The sequence below is a fragment of the Armigeres subalbatus genome, chromosome 1 (assembly GCF_024139115.2).
Source record: "Armigeres subalbatus isolate Guangzhou_Male chromosome 1, GZ_Asu_2, whole genome shotgun sequence".
Lineage (NCBI taxonomy): Eukaryota > Metazoa > Arthropoda > Insecta > Diptera > Culicidae > Armigeres > Armigeres subalbatus.
The window spans coordinates 63265650-63286117 of NC_085139.1; the positions used below are offsets into that span (position 1 = coordinate 63265650).

General features: G+C 38.5%; 1 protein-coding gene across 1 annotated transcript; it reads left to right on the forward strand.

Annotated features, from left to right (window-relative positions):
• The first annotated feature begins 1826 nt into the window (after nucleotides 1–1826).
• Nucleotides 1827–15704, forward strand: LOC134226252 (aspartate aminotransferase, cytoplasmic). Its single transcript, XM_062706900.1, has 4 exons — nucleotides 1827–2110; nucleotides 14155–14814; nucleotides 14875–15183; nucleotides 15249–15704. Exons 1-4 carry the CDS (start codon nucleotides 2002–2004, stop codon nucleotides 15395–15397), a joined length of 1227 nt encoding a protein of 408 aa, XP_062562884.1. The 5' UTR covers nucleotides 1827–2001; the 3' UTR covers nucleotides 15398–15704.
• The last annotated feature ends 4764 nt before the right edge of the window (nucleotides 15705–20468 follow it).

The window sequence follows — 20468 nt, forward strand, 5'->3', positions numbered from 1 at the left end:
TGGCGACGGAAACGGTAAAATTTGACAGGAAATATATGAGCGAACTGTTAAATCCTTCCGTTACCGTTGTGCTGCATTGCATTGGGGTTTTATTCATTTACTCCTTTGAAAAGTTAATTAAATGAGCTCAAATGGTTATAAATAAAGTCGAAGTTATTACCAATAAATGTATTTTGACCATACCCTTTGAGCGCATAGTTCAGTCTGACCCATTTTCAATAGGAAACGATGGGACTAGATTTCGTCGAATGAAACTTGTTGCGAGAAAATCGGACACAAATAAGTGTCTAAATGGCGATTGCGTTCTTTTGCGCACATACATACAGACGCGCATGCACACACATACAGACATCACCTCAATGCTTCGCGCTGAGGTAGTTGATATATACCACTAGGGGTCTCCGGCCTTCTATCAAACATTCGTTTTGGAATGAGCATTAACCTTGGAGTACGAGAGAGGCAAAACACGGTAAAAAACAAATGAAAAAATCAGAGTGACTTAACCCTGTTAATCGCAAATACTGGCAAGAAATTCTTTCGGGACATTTTAGTCGAAGCTTTGTCCTTGATGTGTATCATAAAAGAACCTGGGGATTCCTGAGGAAAAAAAGTTCTTCACTATCAAAGTTGAAAATAGCGTCGTTTTTGAAAAATATTGCTTCCGCATTTTTTCAATTTTTTTTTCACAGTGTAACCATTAGTTTTGCACACCATTTAAAAGCTTATACAATAACCTTTGTAATGATGTATTAACATTGAAGAAAAACATTTAAAAATATTTCAATAAATAGTTGAAAATAAAATATTTTTTCAGAAAATTTGCTAACTTTTTTACCCATTTCTGACTTTGCCACCTTATATCTTTGGAACTAGTGCACCTAGAGACTTCAAATTCAGAATTTCTCTTAATTAGAGTATTGACAATGGAGAGAAAATATTTTAAAATAATTCGGAAGACATGACATTTTCGATTAATGACCGCCCGAAATCCTATAGTGCGTGGACGACTGTAAAAATATTGACAATAAATAATTAATGGCCCGTTTACATATGAGCTAGTTCTAGCGGACAATGCACTATCCGACAATACTAGCACGAAATTAGCATAATGTAAACGCTTATTAGTGAGGACAGTTCCTGTTTACATGATGCTAATATCGTGCTAGTATTGTCGGACAGTGCATTGTCCGCTAGAACTAGCTCATATGTAAACGGACCATAAGATTGACTCACATTGATCATTCGAGTTGAGACCAACATTTTCAGGATACATCCCTGATGGTAAAAAAATCACAAAACTATTAAAATTTTCATAGAAAAGGTGTTACGAGGGGAACGGAGGGGTTCTAAAACTACCAAAATTTGAGTTGCACAATTTGTGTACGGCCTATACAAATTTCAGAACCATTTTTCATTCCAAAAATGTTACAAGGGGGTGGATGGTAGTTGAAAATGGTAAATTTTTGCGTTATGTAATTTGTCAACATGATGAAAATATTTTGTTTGGCTTGGAGGTACATATCAAGGTATGAAATTTTCAGCTCGCAAAATCGTCAGTTTGTCATCGGCCTAACAATACTTTAGTATGCGAGATACAACAGCGTTTGCATTAGGCTTTCAGCGATCGTGAACGTACACGCACGTTTCACTCACACTTTTACTCGGCTTGTTTGCAACCACGAACAGCTGTCACGGCAAAATCAAATGGCATTGTTTGCAACCACGAACCTGCGTTCGTGTTGGTGAGAAATTTCGGCGAGACCCTAATGGAGAAGATGGAGACGAGAACCCAATACGAACGAAGCGTACATAAACCAAACCTCCTGGTTGGTACACATTGAGGTGTGCCTCCATCGCATTCGCATCGCAAGAAGCAACTTATCAAAAGTTCCATTATTTAAGCCGAAACGGGCATTTATATAAGTGTTACTAGTTATCTTGTGCAATTGCATTGTTTTCTGTATAGTTCATAGTTGAAGAAACGAGCTCGTGCATCCAAAAATGAGCATCTTTGCCAACGTCGAAGTCGGACCACCGGTTGAGGTATTTGCACTGAACCAGGCCTGCCTGAAGGACAGCAATCCGAACAAAGTCAATCTAGGAGTCGGTGGTGAGTGTTTTGGGGATTTGCCGGGTGTATGTTTCAAATGAAGCGACAACATCGTGAATGGATGTTGACTGCTTTATCTTGTTTTGCCAAGAACTAATCAGATAGAAATAATATCCATAGCTGAGATAAGCGTATGAAGGTCGAAAAGGTCATTTTGCATAATGTATTTTTTGCGTTACCATCGTAAGGGCATCTTTAGTAATGTTACAGTTATAGTTATATTTATTTCCCGAGTTTTACATTTTATAACTGTCAAAGATATAAAACAAGTAATGCATCTTCAGTAGCAGTTATAAACTGCACATGTTTTATACTGGAAAAAGAAAAAATAATGTTCCGAGGCCAATTCAAATGTCAAATTGTTATGCTGTCGATGAAACAGTATTTTTTGTAGCTGATGACGTCATCTTCTATTGTTTTGAACGAAATAAAACTCGAGTAAATTCTGTTGCAAATTCGTGCAAAAATACAACTGAGCAGTATTCCAGTTATAAATTTCCAGACGAAACTGTTCGAATTTTTAAAACTATATCGTCTGTTGAAGACGGCATTTTTACAGTTCCAATTTCATTTCCTAACTCCCATACGATTTATAACTCTACTAAAGATGCCCTAATGATACGCCTTTCTAGTTGGTATTGTATACAGCCACCCCACAATTACACATCAGAAAAAGTTCGCCGGTCGATAGAAAAGTCGTATAGGAAAAAAGATGATCATTGACCACATGTTTTAATTGTTGATGGAACTCCATACATAAATCTTCATGATTTAGGTAACTCCAATGTTTGATCGACAGCTAATTTTCATTTTCGTTGAGGCCTAAAATCTTTTGAGTTCCACGGTTGTTTTGCATTGTAAGTCTTGACTCTTGGATATCGCAGAAATAAACATAATATACGGTGTTTTAGAATAACAAAAATAAGAAATAAATCAAATGGCTTTGCTTTAATGTTTCTGTTCTTCATAGCATGAATATGAAAGCTATGAGATGAAGAACAGGGGCAATAGCTTTCTATGATCCATATGTGTGAAGTCACTGTATTTGCAGCGTTCTAGTACGGGTTGTTATGAGTTAAATGAGAATTATTACGTTTGCTTGTACCTGATAATCAAGGTGATGTGAACTGCACACCACTGTTTAGAGCACATCATTGCCGCTATCTACATTGGTGGTGCCACCGACTTAACTGCATTGATGGAGCTATTTTGTTTGTTCAAATCATATCAAGGGAGCTTCTTCTTTAATACTTTATTTTTACATTTAGATAGGCCATGCTCTGTATTGAGTGTTTTTTTCATTGCAAAACATTCCTCCATAGTAATCTATGAAAAGCCCATATTAGAAGGCACTTATCATCGACTGATTCGTTCGCAACAAGTTACATACGACGTGAAACTCGCTGTAGTTTTGGCTTGATGTTATGTACGAAGTTTCATATCGATCGAAATCATGGAATACTAAAAGCGTTGTAGTTCACGGATACTTGTCAACTAACGCGTTGCCTGAACAGGAGCTTGCTTTATCTAAGGTTTTTTTTTATTTTTGGATGGCGTTTATTTTACAGGATGGCGACTCATTTTCAAAATAAAAAAAGTTTGAGAGCTAAATAGGAAATTGATAATAATAGAAGTGGTTGCCAATATAAAAACAGGTTTATCAGTAAAAACATTGTTTTCTTTAAAAACGACTTTCACGCGTATTTTGAAACTATGCATAGGTATTTAATAACATTGAATGCCTAAATTCTTCATTTGCTCAATTCATTACGATCTTTTAATTGTATTTTATCGTCGTGGAATTGTTAAATAATTTACTGGGAAACTTCTAGGAATTCTTTGAAATATTTTTCTAGAAACGTTTTTGGATATTGTCTTCAAAATTCCAGTAATTCCTTGGTAATTTCATTCAGGAGTTCCTTTGAAAACTTGTCTTGAATTTTCTTGAAAAAATCGTCAAGGTGTTATCCCAGAAATTCATCCGGAAATTCCAACGGGAAATTCTCCAGACATTTTTCTTGAATACGTAATTTTGGAAATTCATTCGAAAAATCTTTCAGGCATCTAGCAGAAATTCTTCAGGAATTCATTTTAAAACTCCTCCGGAAATTTCTTCTGTTATTGTTATTATCATCGTATCCCCGGGCCTCGGCCAATCTGCGATGTCTTAACACTAGGCAACACGTCTACCTGTGGAGTTCAGTGTAGGACCTGTGCTGAAACCTATCAGCACAGCCTGAACCACCTTGGACTGATAGATCGCAATGCCCCGCCAGCCTTCGGTGACATAGTGCAATCTGCCAAATAGTATTATACTGATAAGACAAAATCTTGTGTAAATGTAAAATATGATAATCTACTACATGTAGCTTTTGGCAAATCACACCAGTGATTGTTGATTGTTTCACTAACTCTTTCTAATTCATTGGTAGGTATCACATGGAATTATATTTCATAAGAAGTAAATTTAAGATTGGATACTTTAATTATTGATTGTGCTAATTTACATCATTCTGTTTTAGAAAGAGTTTAGTGCATGTCATTGCATATCATAATTAAGGGTATACCTACTCAGCTTTTGGGATGTCCGCCTCCAACTTGTTGTCCAGATTGTGGTTTCTTCGGTTTCTTCAACAGGATGTCGCTTGAAATAGAGATAGTGAAACATAGGTGGCCACATAATCATTTGTGGCCAGAGTAATTAGTTAATTGTTTTAAATGGGGTGAAGTATACAAATAATAATATTACAAACATCACAATAAATATCAAAATGGGCGTAGCCAAGGGGGGGGCTAAATTGTGGAAAGATTGAACGGGTACTGAAATGAATTCCCTCAAACATGTGCACTTTACGATCCAATCATAAACAGAAATAGGTGGTTGAAATTCAAAAGATTCCCAAAACTTATTAGGGCATCCAGGATCCATAATATATGAAAGTTCAAAACAACTCGAAACATTTCGGACTCAAAAATTCTCCTTGAAATCCTTCTAGAAGCTAGAAGCCCTAGAAGCCCCTGGGAACTTCTGAATTCCTCCGGAAAGTTATCCACAAATTCCTCTGAAATTCTTCCCAAAATCCTTCTCATGTAATTGTAATTCCTCCTTATCTAGAAACCCCTCACTAATTTTTTTTTTAGGAAATTCACGAGGAAATTCCTTGGAGATTTTTTTTCTTCTCTCCAAGATTTACTTCTAGATATTTCTTCGGCTATTCTCTCTTCAGAAAGAATCCGGCATTTCCTTCAGGCATGCATTCGAGAGTTCCGTCAAGAATACATATGGAATTTCTTCCCAAAATTCTACCAGAAGTTTCTTCAAAAAATTATGACGGAAATCCTCCGATTTAGCTCCATAATGTCACTTGTAAATCTATAAGAAATTCCTTCGGAAATTCTTCTAGGAACTTCTCCGGGCATTCTTCTCGGAACTCTTCCTTTAATTCCTCCGGGATTACTTCCAGGAAATTTTCCGGGAATACCTCCAAACATTCAATAGCGAAATCATGTAGCATTCAAATCTGGAATTCTTTTCGCAATTACTTCAGAATATCCTTCAAGAAATCCACTAGAAATATCTTCATGAATTTCTCCTGGAATTCGTCCAAGTATTTTCCCAGAAATTCTAACAGGTTTTTTTTCGGGAGTTTCTTCAGGTACTTCTCCAGGAATTCCTTCAGGAATTTCTCCGGGAGATTTTTCGCGGAAGTGTACTAGAATTCCTTCCGAACTTCACTCGGAATTTACTCGGATATCTGCCAATAGTTCTTCCAGAAATTCCTTCGGAACAATCCGCAGGGTTTTTCTTCAGCAATTCATTTGGGAATACTTTCAGGATTTCATCTGGGAATTTCTGCATTAATTCCTCCTGGTATTTTTCTGGGAATTCCTTAAGATATTTTTTCGGAAATTCCTTTAGTAACTTCTCTAAGAATTATGTGGAAGTGCTTGTGGAAGTTTCTCCGGGAGTTCTTCCAGGAGTTTTTCCAAGAAATTCTCCGATAATACCTCCAGGAACTTTACAGGGAATTCCTGAACGATATTTGGCAGGAATTTCACGGGTAATGGGATTTCGGAAGTTCCTTCAGAAATATTGTTTCTCTTCCTCTAGGGTATTCCACCGGATGTTCCTCTGAAGTTCCACAAGTAGTTCCTTCGGGAATTCAATCAGGCTTTCTTCCAGGAATTCATTTAGCATTTCTTTAGGCATTTATCTACAAATTCCTCCAGAAGTTCCTCGGAGAATTTCTCTGGGAGTTCTTACGGGAATTCCTCTGGGAGGTTCTTTTAAGAATTATATGTCGTTGCTTGTTCATGTTTGATGAACCATCATTGCTGCGTGTCAACACAATAATCACATAACAACTTTAGTGCTGGAAAAGTTTACCATTCCCTTAAACTTCATTGAAAATCTATACTGAGATAGGGTAAATAATCCCCAAAAATTTCTTTTTTTACTATTTCCTTATGTTTATGTGAATACCAGAATCATTGGTTGGTGGATATCTTCATTTTATATTATCCAAGCTGGACATATAACAGATCTGCTAATATGACCATCAATCGTTATTAATATAATGCAGAAAAAATTTGGGGTTGTATACAAGACACGACCGCTTGACGTAAACTACGTAAAACCAAATATAGTAGGGGAACTGTTCCGATCTCCATCTCACTGTACATATATCCATCTCATCGCTAAATAAACAAAGAAATACGGCACCAAATTCGTCGCATCTTTTTGTCAACATGCGTGCTCACTGCTGAAAAAAATGATAAAAATAATAAACAAACCAAATTCCTTTCCTTTGTTTCGTTTTTGATGGGATGGAAATAGGAACTATGAGATGAAGTGGCGAACCGTTCCCCTACATACAATGACTGAAACAATTATTCCGCTGTATATAGAAAAGAAAGAACTGTTCCATCGACACTACTACCCAGCTTTAGCAGCATCTCCCACTCTGTGAGAGAGTAGAGACCCCACTGTCTAGCAGCTGGGCCACCCCAGTTCAACACTTGAAAATACCCTAAAAGTAGGCAATTACCAAGGATTGGAACGCGCTGCATAGGGGATGCATGATGCATGAAAGAACTGAAATTTTCAATAGTTTAGCGATGATACTCAAAAGTTTCAATAGTACTGGCAAATTGGTGGAGAGTTTATGAATCGATTGATATATAAATCTTTAAAATCCATTGAAAGATAAAGGACCTATTAATGTTACAAATCTTACATGATTTCGTGACGGTCCTCAATTTTGAAATTTTCATTTTACACCCTGTATCCGAGTCTTCCCCTTAGACGTAGTTTACGTCAAAACATTCAGGTTTCTGGGCCTTTATTCAATAACAGTAAAGTGCCTTCAGTCAGCCAGCAGTTGTAAGTTTATCTGGCCATTCGACGCGGACACTTTCGCCGCGTTGGAAGAGTGTTGTGGCACAGGTGGGGTCGGATTTTTTTGCGCACAATTAGTGCATGGGAAGTAGAAGTAGAAGTGTCCATTTACACGTTGCGCACGCAAAACATTGAGTGGTTATTTTTATAAGGTTTTAATGAATCGAGCCTTAGACTACCTGGATATCGCCTTATCCAAATTGTTTTCATCTTTAAAAAAAAATACTGATCATATCATAAGATTTCTTAGTATCTTGTGGCTTCCACATTCCTAGAAAATAAAATAAATTATTATAAAAAATACGTGAAAAACTATCATATCCTTGAACAACAAATTGGAAAATACTTGACATATTTACGTTTGTCTGTAGATACCGAATGAGTGCCAATGTTTTTCAATTAATCAAAGCCTACATTGATTATAAAGTGTAAATATTTTCTACCTCTCAAATGTCAAAAAGGCACTCACTCGGTGGCCATTATCGAGCGCAAAATACTGGATAAAAAATCCCCCGGGAGTTCCTCCGGAAATTACTCTGGGAGTTCCTCCTGGAGTTCCTTTTCAGAGAAACACCCGGAGAAACTGCCGGTGAAACCGGAGGGATTCTCGTAGAAACTGCTGGTGGATCTCCCGGAGGAATTCCCGAAGGAACTGCCGGAGGAGCTCCCGTAAGAACTCCCGGAGGAATTTCAGGAGGAACTCCTAGAAGAATTCCTAGAGGACCTCCCGGATGAGCTCCCAGAGAAACTCCGAAGAACTTCGGGAGGAATTTCCAGCTTAATTTCTGAAAAAAGCCTAAATGATTTCCTGAAAAAAAGCCTGAATAATTTCCTGGAATAGCTTCTGGTGGAACTCCCGGAGGAATTTCCGGAGAAACTCCCGGATGAATTGCTGGTGGAATTCCCGGAGGAACTCTCGAAGGAATTTTCTGGAAGAATTTCTGAAGAAACTCCCGGAAGAATTTTAAAAGGAACCCCGGGGAAAATACCAGAAGCATTCTCGGAAACAAGAGAATTCATGTTATAGACAAATCTCGTCTAGCTGAAACCTTTGTTGGGGTTTGTAGCTGGACCATCATCATCATCAGAGAGAATTCCCTGAGGAGCTCGCAGAGAAATTCTCGGAGGAGCTTCTGGTCGAAAATCTATATAAATTCCTGAAGAAGCCTAAATAAATTTCAATTCTGCCGAAATTCCCGGAAGCATTTTCAGAAGAACTGCCGATAGAATTACCGGAATAATTCTCGAAGGAAATCCTAGAGAAATTGGAAATGCCGGTGGAACGCCTGGAAGAATTCCAGGAGGAATTTTCGGAGAAACTCCTGGAGGATCTCCCAGTGAAAATCTTGAAGTTTCCATCGGAATTCTTTCAGGATTTCATTGCTCTGAAAACTACATTCAGGGTGGCCACTCACCCGGGAATCCGGCAAAACCGGGAAAAACACGGGAATTTGAAATCACCGGGAGAAATCCGGGAAAACCCGGGAATTTGAACATGTTACCGGGAATTTCTTCAAACTTACATTCTTTCAAATTTATATTAAATTTATATTCCAAAAGTATATGTTACTTCTTGTAGACCCTCTGTCTATGTCGTGCGCTCCTCGAGTATGATAACGGACAGCAGTCCGTAGACGTGCTGGAAAATCCTGGGTTTTTGAAGCACTAGGTCGACACACATCACTAAAGCAGGTATCGGGTTGGTAACGGCTTTCCCAGAATGGCGTTTTGGAAATCACAAAGGGGTTTTTAAAACAAAAACCGCGAGGTCCTAGATGTCCAGTCTTTTACACTAACTCCTTTTAATTTTCTCTTCTACCAACTTCTATAACTTTTCTCTGCTAGCTTAATAACTTTTTCAGCCTCTCAATTCAACCATTCCTTTTGACAATCACCAGGCTAATGATTTGTCGTTCTTGTGACCCTTGACCCCAAGCCAAGCCTCTGTCCGTTGACACGTTGTCACCCATGAATTCCGCTACATGCTGACCACCCAATTCGCCACCCCCATGGCCGCCCATTCGATGTCTTTCTAGGCGTCCCAGGTGGTGAGTAGCGGTATTACTGTCGTCCTTTCATGGGACAGTGTAGTGTTGGCTGCGTTCGTAAGGTTCGTGGGAGCAGGGATATTTTACACTTAACTACTTACCACGATTATTTTCCTTTTTGACCCTTCCTTCGGAAGTGTCTATAATTTCACTTTGTATGCGTTACGCAGGCGTGTTACGTATTAATCTATCAATAAATCTCTTAAATTATGAAATAAAATGCATCGTATTTGAAACAAATTCACTTTAGTATTGAAAATATAATTATAACAAATACGTTTGATACGAAAATATGCTTATTATTTTGAATTGTTTCAAAGAAACAATTGATTTTAATTGAGGAACAGATAGAAGCATGTACCAAAGAATCTTCTCAGAAAAGCAAAAACGTAAAAATTTAAAGGAATTTCAAAAATTTCTTCAGTGGAAGCTAGATAGCAAATGTGAGCATATTTTGAGACACTAATAGACCAGTTTTATGCATGTATGTGTACGTATGTGTGAAAATTCTGAAATTTACTACCATATAAATCTCACTCATTTTTGAGGTATTTTTTTTTTTTCAAGTTCGTTTATTTGGTAGGCTCAGGCGTGTATAACACTTTACGGAGCCATGGTTCTTTGTGATATATACAATCAATATCATTCAATTTTTCAGTTAGTAAGAGAGGGGTAGAAGCCAGCGTACTCGTGGTGACTCGAGGTTAGTTTACAATGTTTAAGGATGAACAGGGCTAAGGATTTGGTATCAGGAAATTTCAGCTTCTCATCCGGGTATTTGGCGTCAGGGACGATGTGGCGTGTCGTCATGCTCGAGGAATGGTTCGACTGGGAGCATCTTCCGGATGGCAGAGCTATGGTGCTCTACGGAACAGAAAGCAGAGACTAAACACAAAAAAAAACTTTGAAGAAAGAAAAAAAAAAAACTATTAGATTTTGATATCAGAAGCACAAAGAAAACTATAAATGGCCTGCATATAGACCACATCACGATCTCCCAAAACACCTCGAACTTCTCTGAAGGGTTGTTTACCTCGGGCCACTAGGGTATCCAATAATTGCTCTCTGGAGGCGTCATTTTCCGAGCAGGACCAAACTACGTGATCGATGTCATCATAACCGGCTCCGCAGCTACATAAGTTGCTATCGACAAGGTTTATTCTGTACAGATGTGCGTTTAGTGAATAGTGATTAGACATAAGTCTCGACATCATGCGAATGAAGCCTCGACTTAAGTCCTCACCTCTGAACCACGCTCGCCCAGAAACTTTTGGAACTATAGAAAATAGCCACCGTCCAAGTTCGTTGTGTGTCCAATTATTTTGCCAACTTTGAAGAGTACTCTGACGGACTAATGGGAAAAACTCGTTGCTCGAGAATTGTCTATCATAAACCTCTCCTTCCTGTGCGCCCACCTTTTGCCAGCGAGTCTGCCCTCTCATTGCCGTAGATTGAGCAGTGAGAAGGGACCCAAAAAAAGGTAATCTTGAATGATCTTTCGACCAAAACACGCATCTGCTCTCTTATGTTTGTAAGAAAGTAAGATGCGTGCTTAACGGGTTTCATCGACCGGAGTGCCTCGATAGAACTAAGACTATCCGAGAAGATGGAATAATGGTCTACGGGCTGATTGGAAATTATCCCCAAAGCGAAGTTAATTGCTGCCAGCTCAGCAACATAAACCGAACACGGCTCCTGAAGGTGATTGAAGTCACATTGAAAACACCGAAGCCAGTGGATCCGTTAATGCGAGAACCATCAGTGAAATATCTGTTGTTGCAATTGACATGTTCATATTTTTCAGAAAAAAGTGAGGGAATAGATATTTGTCGAAGATGACCTGGTATTCCTTGAATAGCTTTTTTTTTTTGAGGTATTAAACAAGATTAGTTTTACAAAATTAGGCATCCATAAGGCAGAATACATGTTATTTTTGAACGCTATTGAGTTTCATTCCGACCAATGACTGATTTAATTAGTTCTGGATTAATTAATACCGAGGTCTCTGGAAATCTCGACTACAATATATGCTACCGGCGTTACGATAGTTACTAATCATGTTACAATAGCTATTCAATCCGACGAGCGCCTGATAGATATGCAGCAGGACGTACAGCGCGTTATCAAATCGTTTTGTTGTCACTCAACCCATAGCATCCGCCTTTGGGTAGGCAATTATTTTGTCACTTAACATGGTCAATCGCAGTGGGAATCTGAACAGTTTTATCTCGTTTTAAATACTGGAGTCTGGAAATATTTCCTAATGACTAAGGAAGGGTCAAAATCTCACTGTAGGTGGATTATCTGGTTTTTTTTTTGCAATTTACACGAATACAAATCGCGTAAAATCTCACCAATCTTGGACAACACAATATCACTGTTTACAATCGCTAGAACAGGAAATGGACTTCCATACCGTTTCCATTTCTATCCTACATCTTCAAATTGACTATTTTAGCAGTAACTGCTAGAATTGAAAATGATCGGAATGCTAGCTTCCCATATCCAATTAGAATTCCATCAATAGCTTTCTCCTACCACACTGGCAACTCGTGAATCAAGACGAACTTCTGCCCGCCAACCTCACCCAAAAAATATCTATAAAATTCCGCATGAACTAGTGGCAATTGCAGAGGTATATTCGGTTCGCAGTGGGTCAGTGAATACAACATCAATTCCTCCCCTTCCCTAGCAAAACATCTCTTGTTCTCTGTGCAACAACAGCTGATCTGATCATGATCATGGTCAGTCAATAAAGCTCAAGAAGCTCAAGCTCAAGGTTGATTGAAAATGAAGTACTCGCTTGCCTTTTTACAGCAAAAGACTGGTAGAGCAAACAAGCTGTTGGTACTGTTTGACTATCAATGCGAGAAGGCAGAGAAACAATTAGGCATATGAACATTATTTAGATAAAAATGGATAAATGACTCATCAATAAACCATGTTGAAATATTTTTATATTTTTTCCTACATGTGCGGTTTTCGTTATTTTCATAGAGCATGGCCAGAGATGGATAGAGGCTACCTCAGAGCTAGCCACATAGGTTCTAGACCACAATCAATATCTCAAAAAGCTTTTTGAACGAAGCAGCAGTTAGAACTTAAAGTCTTTTTCAGCAGTCTGTTGGAATGTTAGAGCGCAATGCTTATTATAAAATATCTTAATCGATACAAAAGATATTGAACATTGTATATGTATACCAAGAAACTATTCTCTTCGTTCAAATAAAATACATTTTTCACGTAACATGGACTAGAGTGCTCAAAACATTATCAGGTTTTTCCGGGAAAATTTTGGAAAACCTACCGGGAAAACCGGGAAAAACCCGGGAATTTATTTTTTCGGCAAGAGTGGTCACCCTGTACATTGTTGATTTCATTTTCGGTATAATTTCTGTATAAATTTCTGGTGGAATTCCTGGAGGAATTCTTTGAATTTTTCACAAGAAATTATTCGAAACAATTCACGGAAAATTTTATGGAATTTACACAAGAAATTCGTAGATTTTTCGTGAAATTCTCAGGAATGTCTACTGGCAATTCTGCGGAATTTCCACGGAATATTCTTATTCTTAAAAAAACAGCACGAAATTATTTGAATTATTGCAAGGAATTCTGCAGAACTTATAAAGAAGTTCGTGAAGATTTCTTTGGAGTAAATAATGGTGGAATTTTCGGATCAATTCCCGGCAAAATTTATGGTGGAATTCCTGAAGACCCTGCCGAAGAAGTTACTGGAGGAATTCCTAAAGAATCCCCATTAGAATTTCGGATAGAATGCCAGGAGCAATTGTCGAAGGAATTCCTGAAGAAAGCTTGCATATTGATTTTTCTGCCTATTTTATAATAAATATTATTTCAGAGAGGATTTGTTTTCATAAACTTATGGAAGAATGCAGGATGCTTAAAATAATTGTTATAGCCGATTTTATATTCTTTCTGAATACTAAGTTCGTTAATATTTTTTTCACTTTATTTAAAAATATCTGATGAGCAATAAATCACGCATTTTTAAATCCATTATTGTTTTAATCATTATTGTTTCGATTTAGTTTCATGTGTTTTTATAAAACTACTATAAAACTACGATTTAGAAGGCCAAAAAAGTTGGCCCCCCCTTCTCGAAATCCGGGCTACGCCCATGTTGTGTTGACTAGTTGAAGGGGATCGTTGGTTCCTTTTTTTGCCAGTGTATCGGCATATTCGTTTTCATCGATGTTTATATGTACTGGTACCCAGCAGAATTCAGTGCGTCCTGAGTTATTAGGTCAGTTCTTTTTTATGGTCTCAATCCAGGGGTGACTTGGATTTTGATTTTTAATGGCCATCAGAGCACTATTTGAATCGCTGAATATGACCGTTAGGGTAAAGTTCCATGGCTTGGCTTATGGCATATGTTTCGGCGTTGAAGATTAAAAGGTGGTTCAGAAAGTTGATACTGATTTGATGGAGATGCGAGAAGGTTCCGCAACGTGTTCCATGCTTGTTTTTGGATCCGTCTGTGTATTTATGGCGATGATGTCTGTATTTTGACTGTCGTATTTCGATAAAACCATAATAATATCATTCGCAATTACAAAACTTCTTTCCATCGACAGCCTATCGTACCAACGAGGGAAAACCATGGATCCTGCCAGTGGTGAAGAAAGCCGAAGCGGCCATCGTCGCCGACGGTAGCCTGAATCACGAGTACCTTCCCGTACTGGGAATGGATAACGTGACCAACGCTGCCACCACACTACTACTGGGCGACGAATCCGAGGCCATCAAGAGCAAGCGTGCCTTCGGGGTGCAGTGTCTATCGGGAACCGGAGCCCTGCGGGTCGGTGCCGAGTTCCTTTGCCGTATCCTGAAAAGGACTACTTTCTACTATTCCTCGCCAACGTGGGAAAACCATCATAAGGTGTTTGTCTACGCCGGATTTGCCGAACCACGCACCTATCGCTACTGGCACCAAGAGCGGCGTGGAATCGACTTTGAGGGTATGATTGAGGATCTGAAGGGTGCTCCCGAGGGTGCGGTTATCATTCTGCACGCATGTGCGCATAATCCTACCGGTGTGGATCCAACACAAGAGCAGTGGAAGAAAATTGCCGACGTTTGCGAGCAAAAGAAGCTGTTTCCGTTCTTCGATTCGGCCTATCAGGGATTTGCCAGTGGCGACCCCAACAAGGATGCCTTTGCCGTTCGGTACTTTGTAGAACGCGGATTTGAGTTATTCTGTGCGCAAAGTTTTGCGAAGAACTTTGGATTGTACAGTAAGTATCATGATTTTCTTAATATAATCAATTATTAATCAACATAAATATACTCAACAGACGAGCGGATTGGTAATCTTACCATCGTACAGAAGAATGAGTCCACCAAGGCGGCCGTTGCGTCGCAAATTACGTTGCTGATCCGAGGAATGTACTCCAACCCACCTGCATTTGGTAGCCGCATCGTCAATCTTGTGCTAAACGATGCAACTCTGCGAGCCGAATGGATGGAATGCATTAAGACGATGAGTTCGCGCATCATCACCATGCGGAAGGCGCTATATGATGAACTGGTGGCCCTGAAGACTCCTGGAACGTGGGAGCACATCACTCAACAAATCGGAATGTTCTCATACACCGGGCTCAATGGTATGACTGTAGCTGTTAAAAAGTCAAAATATATTTATCAAATGGCATCTTTTTATTTTTTATAGAAAAACAAGTTGATATCCTGATCAAAGAGTTCAGCATCTATCTGCTAAAGACCGGTCGAATCAGCATGTGTGGTTTGACCGAAAATAACGTCAAGTACGTGGCAAAGGCGATCAACGAAGCGGTCACGCGTGCGTCTTCCAAAATTTAGATTTAACTACGGAAAAAAAGTTTCTGCAACTGCAGCATTTCGCTTGTTCGAAGAACATTGATCCTTATTGTTGTGTGATTATGTAAGTCATTTGCAAGGCAAGGTAGCATTAGTTGGTGAGTAGAATGTTAGAATGGAAATTATAAACGGCATTTATCTGTTATTGTTTTGAAAGCAAGAAGAATAAAACATCAAAATAAGCCTACACTACACGTACTCCACTAATACAACAAGGAATGACCAAACTCAAAAGCAAAGCATGTACAAATTTTTTAGTAAATGGAATCGGAAGATCAACAAACGATAATTTTGATAACTTACATTTTTCTACATCACGCAGAAATAATAAACATCATAGATACGTACATATTCCGCAGATAAGGCACTAGCAGGCTTTCAGATGAGACAAATATATAAATGGTCACTATTTAATGCAATTAAACACGTCACAGTTTGTATTACCATAGTTTTGAAGAGCCACACTTGTTCCGTACATATTCGGCTTCTTTGGCCAAGCGATATGGCCGCTTTATTGACGACAAAGGATATGTGTTGTTTAAATGTAAGTTGCGAATCCAGAAGAACTGCCAATTCTTTCACGTAATGCACTCGGTCGATGGTCGTGTCGAGAAGAGAGTAACTAAACCGGATTGGCTCCTTCTTTCGTGAAAAAGTAATTACCGAACATTTCGCCTGGTTGACCACAAGTCAATTCAGAGTACACCAGTTGGCAAACACAATGATTTGGTTTTGGAGGGAGTGGCAATTGAGCAGATGCAAAGAAATATCTTCAGATCGTCCGCAAAGGATAGCCGTGGTCTATCTATTGCATGGTGAACATCGTTAAAGTAAAGCTTAAAAATAAATGGCCCCAAGTGGCTGCCTTGCGGTATACCAGATGAAGCGCGAAAATTATCTGAACTACCGCCCAAAGCAACCACCAGCTGGGGCGTCCGGTCAGATGTGATAGAAAACAATCGAGGAGATTTTCACCGACTCCAGTGGCCTCATTTCGCATCTCCTTTCGGCAGCTCTTTCGTATGACAGTATTTCGTATTAGGCTTTGACATTCACCTCGATAATCACCGAGCGATTGATTCGCTAATGGGTCGTTGCTGGCAGCGGTGGTCACGACATCATCAGGTAGTTGTTCGTCTTCGAACACACTGGCGAATTTAGCTGAAAACAGGTTGCTTATACTTTGTTGAGTGCTTGCAGATTCACTATTGAATATCAGGGACGATGGAAATGCAGTGTCTTTGCGCTTTTCGTTTACGTAGTTCCAAAAGGACTTTGAGTGAGATCTTAGTCGTCGCTGTATCCCTCTTTGGTAGCGTAGGAAATGATAACGACTGATCCGCTCATACTCGTGGTTGAGTCTGACATAGTGGAATTTGAGTGTCAACGTACGGTGTTTCTTCTTGTAATTTCTGAGTGCAGCGCAGCTGTCGATGATGTACACCATGATGATGTGAGAAAAAGTTTCTGCAGCAGAACTAATGTCCACTGGATCAAGAATGTGTTCCCAATCCATATTTGATAGCACTTCGATAATACTGCGATGGTCCGCCTTATGGAAATAGTTCGACACCACGTCTGGGATGTTGATGAAATTACGTCTAAGATTATCTTCGACGGGAATCACTAGAGGGCGGTGAAACTAAGGGTGCGACTTGGGGTGCGACCACTCACGAAGCAAAGGTCCAGAAAGCGATTATTATCGTTAACCTCGCCATTGAATTCAGATAGCGTTGCGATCTGTAGATGTCCAGAAGTATAACTGCTTGAACGTGGAACTTTCAAGATCCGGATGTGTTTTAGATCACGGTTATACTGACGGTATTCTTTCAGGGTATACTGACAAGATCAAGTCTTGTTGAATGTCTAAAACTTACTGCTCTATTTCAGTGAAAGCATGACCATATATATATATCCCCCGCTCTTTAATCATTTGCTCAATTCTCAGAAGAGAAATACTTCTCATAAAACTGATGTCAAACAGGGGTTCTTAACTAGCTATTACAGGATGGAAGATCGCTCTTCCCTCATCGAGCGATTCACAAGGTCACGTGGGTCTTTCGTGATGGCTTTACAGAAAATCATATCGACCACATCTGCGTCAGCCGAAAATGGAAACAGATCCTTCTTGATGTACGGAATAAACGTAGTGCCGATATCGCGTCTGATCATCACCTCATCATCGGCGAATTATGCCCGCGCATTGCCCGGAGTAATCCGCAGGAGGAGAACACCGATTGGAAGATGCCACGGTGAAACGGTTCTTCGTTGAAGCACTGGAGACACGTGCTGCATATATTCCGGCAGCTGGCAGCGTGGAAGACCAATGGACGGCCATCAATAATGCCTTCATCGCCACCAGCGAGAATAATCTGAGCGAACTCCGCACCCAGAGGAAGACTCTCTGGCCGATGAAGGAGAGAGAACCGAAGCAACCGGATACATTCGCCTCCTTCTCGTGATCAGAGGTTGGTAGTAACAAAAATTTGGAATCGGAAGCAGAGCTGGGTCGACCACACCTTAGCGCAGTGGCGGGCCCTCATACAAATCCCGGACAAAACCTGAGATTGCGTTCAAAACTTCAGCACAGAGTAATTTTGAACCCAAGCAACACAACTTGTGTTATAGAAGCTTATAATGCACATATAATACATAATTTAATGTATTCCTTCATGAATACATTACCATTTTTCTTACACTTATAAGCCCAAAAAAGCGCAAAAAATGGCGTCTTATAGAACATAGTTCTTGTCATAAAATATGTTCTTGATTCCATCTGTATAACTAATATTTATGTTATATATGTGCATTATATAGCATGCTATAACATGTGTAGTAATAAAAAGGTTATGAAATGCTTTTTAAATACATAGTAAAATGTTATATATAAGTTATAATTTAAATTATTAATACCTATGAGTTATTGAATCATTCAAAAGTTATAAATGTGCGCTTGAACACCAGTATATCTTTAATCACAATTACGGCACGAGAAAATGACATTTTATTTATTTTATAATTCAATTAAATTAATTGGCAATACATAATGAACACAAAGTTGATTTTCGACAAATTTATTTAAATCATATACAGACAAATAAGCTTGCACTTAGCAGGAAAAGGTTTTTTTTTCTTGCCGTTCGAGTTTTATGGTGTAACATTCCATTATAATTGCAGAAAATTCTTGCGCCATTTGTATACATGAAGAATGCAATCAACAATTTTCATTTATTTACATATATTTTATTGAATATCCGAAAACATGGCAATGGAGTCTTTTTGGGATACATCACAGTACCAATCAAAATGATTGTTACTGATGGTAAAAACAAGTTTCACATTAAAACTGAGTTACTCGATATTTTTTTCTTTAAGGCTCAAGACTCCATCACAATGTTTTGAAAATTAATGACTGTATCGCTTGTTTGTAATAGTGAGGCAATTGGTACGAAAAAGTGCAGCAGCGATAAATAAATTTTGTTTACAACTGGGGTGGGTGGAAATGGGGTGTTAAAAATATGCCAGCTGATGCATAATGTTGCCAGACTTGACGAAATTTTTATTTTATATCATAACACATGTTTACGGTGTATCAAATATATGGGTTTTTACCGGTTAAAATTTTTGTATACACCACTTGGAATGTAACAGAAGCTTACATAACATGTTTAAATATTTATTTTTGGTTTATTTGTTCAATCCGACAAACAGCAATGATTTTTTCCAATAAATAAATCTGGCAACGGTGAAGAGATGATTATTTTCTTGTGTATGCACACCTTTGTTTGCGTGTTGGCGTGGACGTAGCTGGCGTATACGTTGTATTGTTCGGATTGAATGAAGTTGCATCGCGTAGATTTTGTTCTCACCATTTCACTTATTGCGCTAGTAAATTTGAGCCTTCCGCATTTTATTGCATTTGCAATACGGTCGTCAAATTAGTCTCTCACTTCGATTTTTGGAAAGCAGTTTTCGACAGTTTTTGGACGTGAAGTGAATTAATCGGTAGTCAAGATTGAATAAAAAGGTGAAACTCAGTTAGTGAATATGTTTTAGGAGTGATTAAATCAAAGAAACAGTGGGAAAAGATCAAGTGAAAAATCAAGTGCGTGTGTATGTGTTTGCTCCGAACGTTCGGAGTTAGTATGCGTTCGATAAAATTGCGAATGTCGGTCTAGGAAAAAAGCAGTTTTCAGCGTTTTTCCAGCAATTTCTCAGTAATTGTTAGTTTGGATAAGTGAAAAATTAATATGAAAATGTAATGAATATGCTATGGTTGAGGTAAGTCGGCAAATAGCCCCAAAATATTGAATTTAGTTCAAAACTTTATTAGTATTAGTGCGAATTCGAATAAAATCATCGTCATCATCGGATTGATTACGGTTTATAGAGCCTTAATATGGGCTCATAGTGGAAAGTCAACTGAAATCAAAAAGCTCCTAATAGAAAGTTCTAACATAGCTTTTTTGGGAATCCCATTATTTATACATGTTTGTATTAATGTATATACATTACAACAGCCACTTTTCTGGAAGGATAAAAATATATATTTTCCACTCGTGTTTTTGGGGTTCAAGCATAATTTCGAAGCGCTAGGATTAATTTTCAATATCAAATAATGAGATTAGAAGTAACATAGACCTTTGTAGTGCTGAATTGATTGGTAAAACACTATAATATACCACTACTAACAGTTCATTTTTAAAATAAACCTGCCTGTATTAAAAAGGCTAAAATAATTGTTATTTGTTTATTGGTGAAGTGCCACTATTTTTTAGCCGACACTGTATTTTTTCCTTAAAGTTTGAATCATTGCCTTGTTCTGCAAGTATGTTACAACTACGTCCAAAACTAATCACGGATGCATATTTATAACATATTTAACACATGCGATATAGTTATTATGAGTGAGTTATTTTGACATAGTTACAACCGTTCTTAGTAGCTCCAGAATGCAGAAAAAGACGTCATAAAAATTGAAGCGTTTCCAATCAGTAACTAGTTAGCCACGATGTGCCGAGGCTGAGAATGCTAAGATTTTAAACAAGCCATG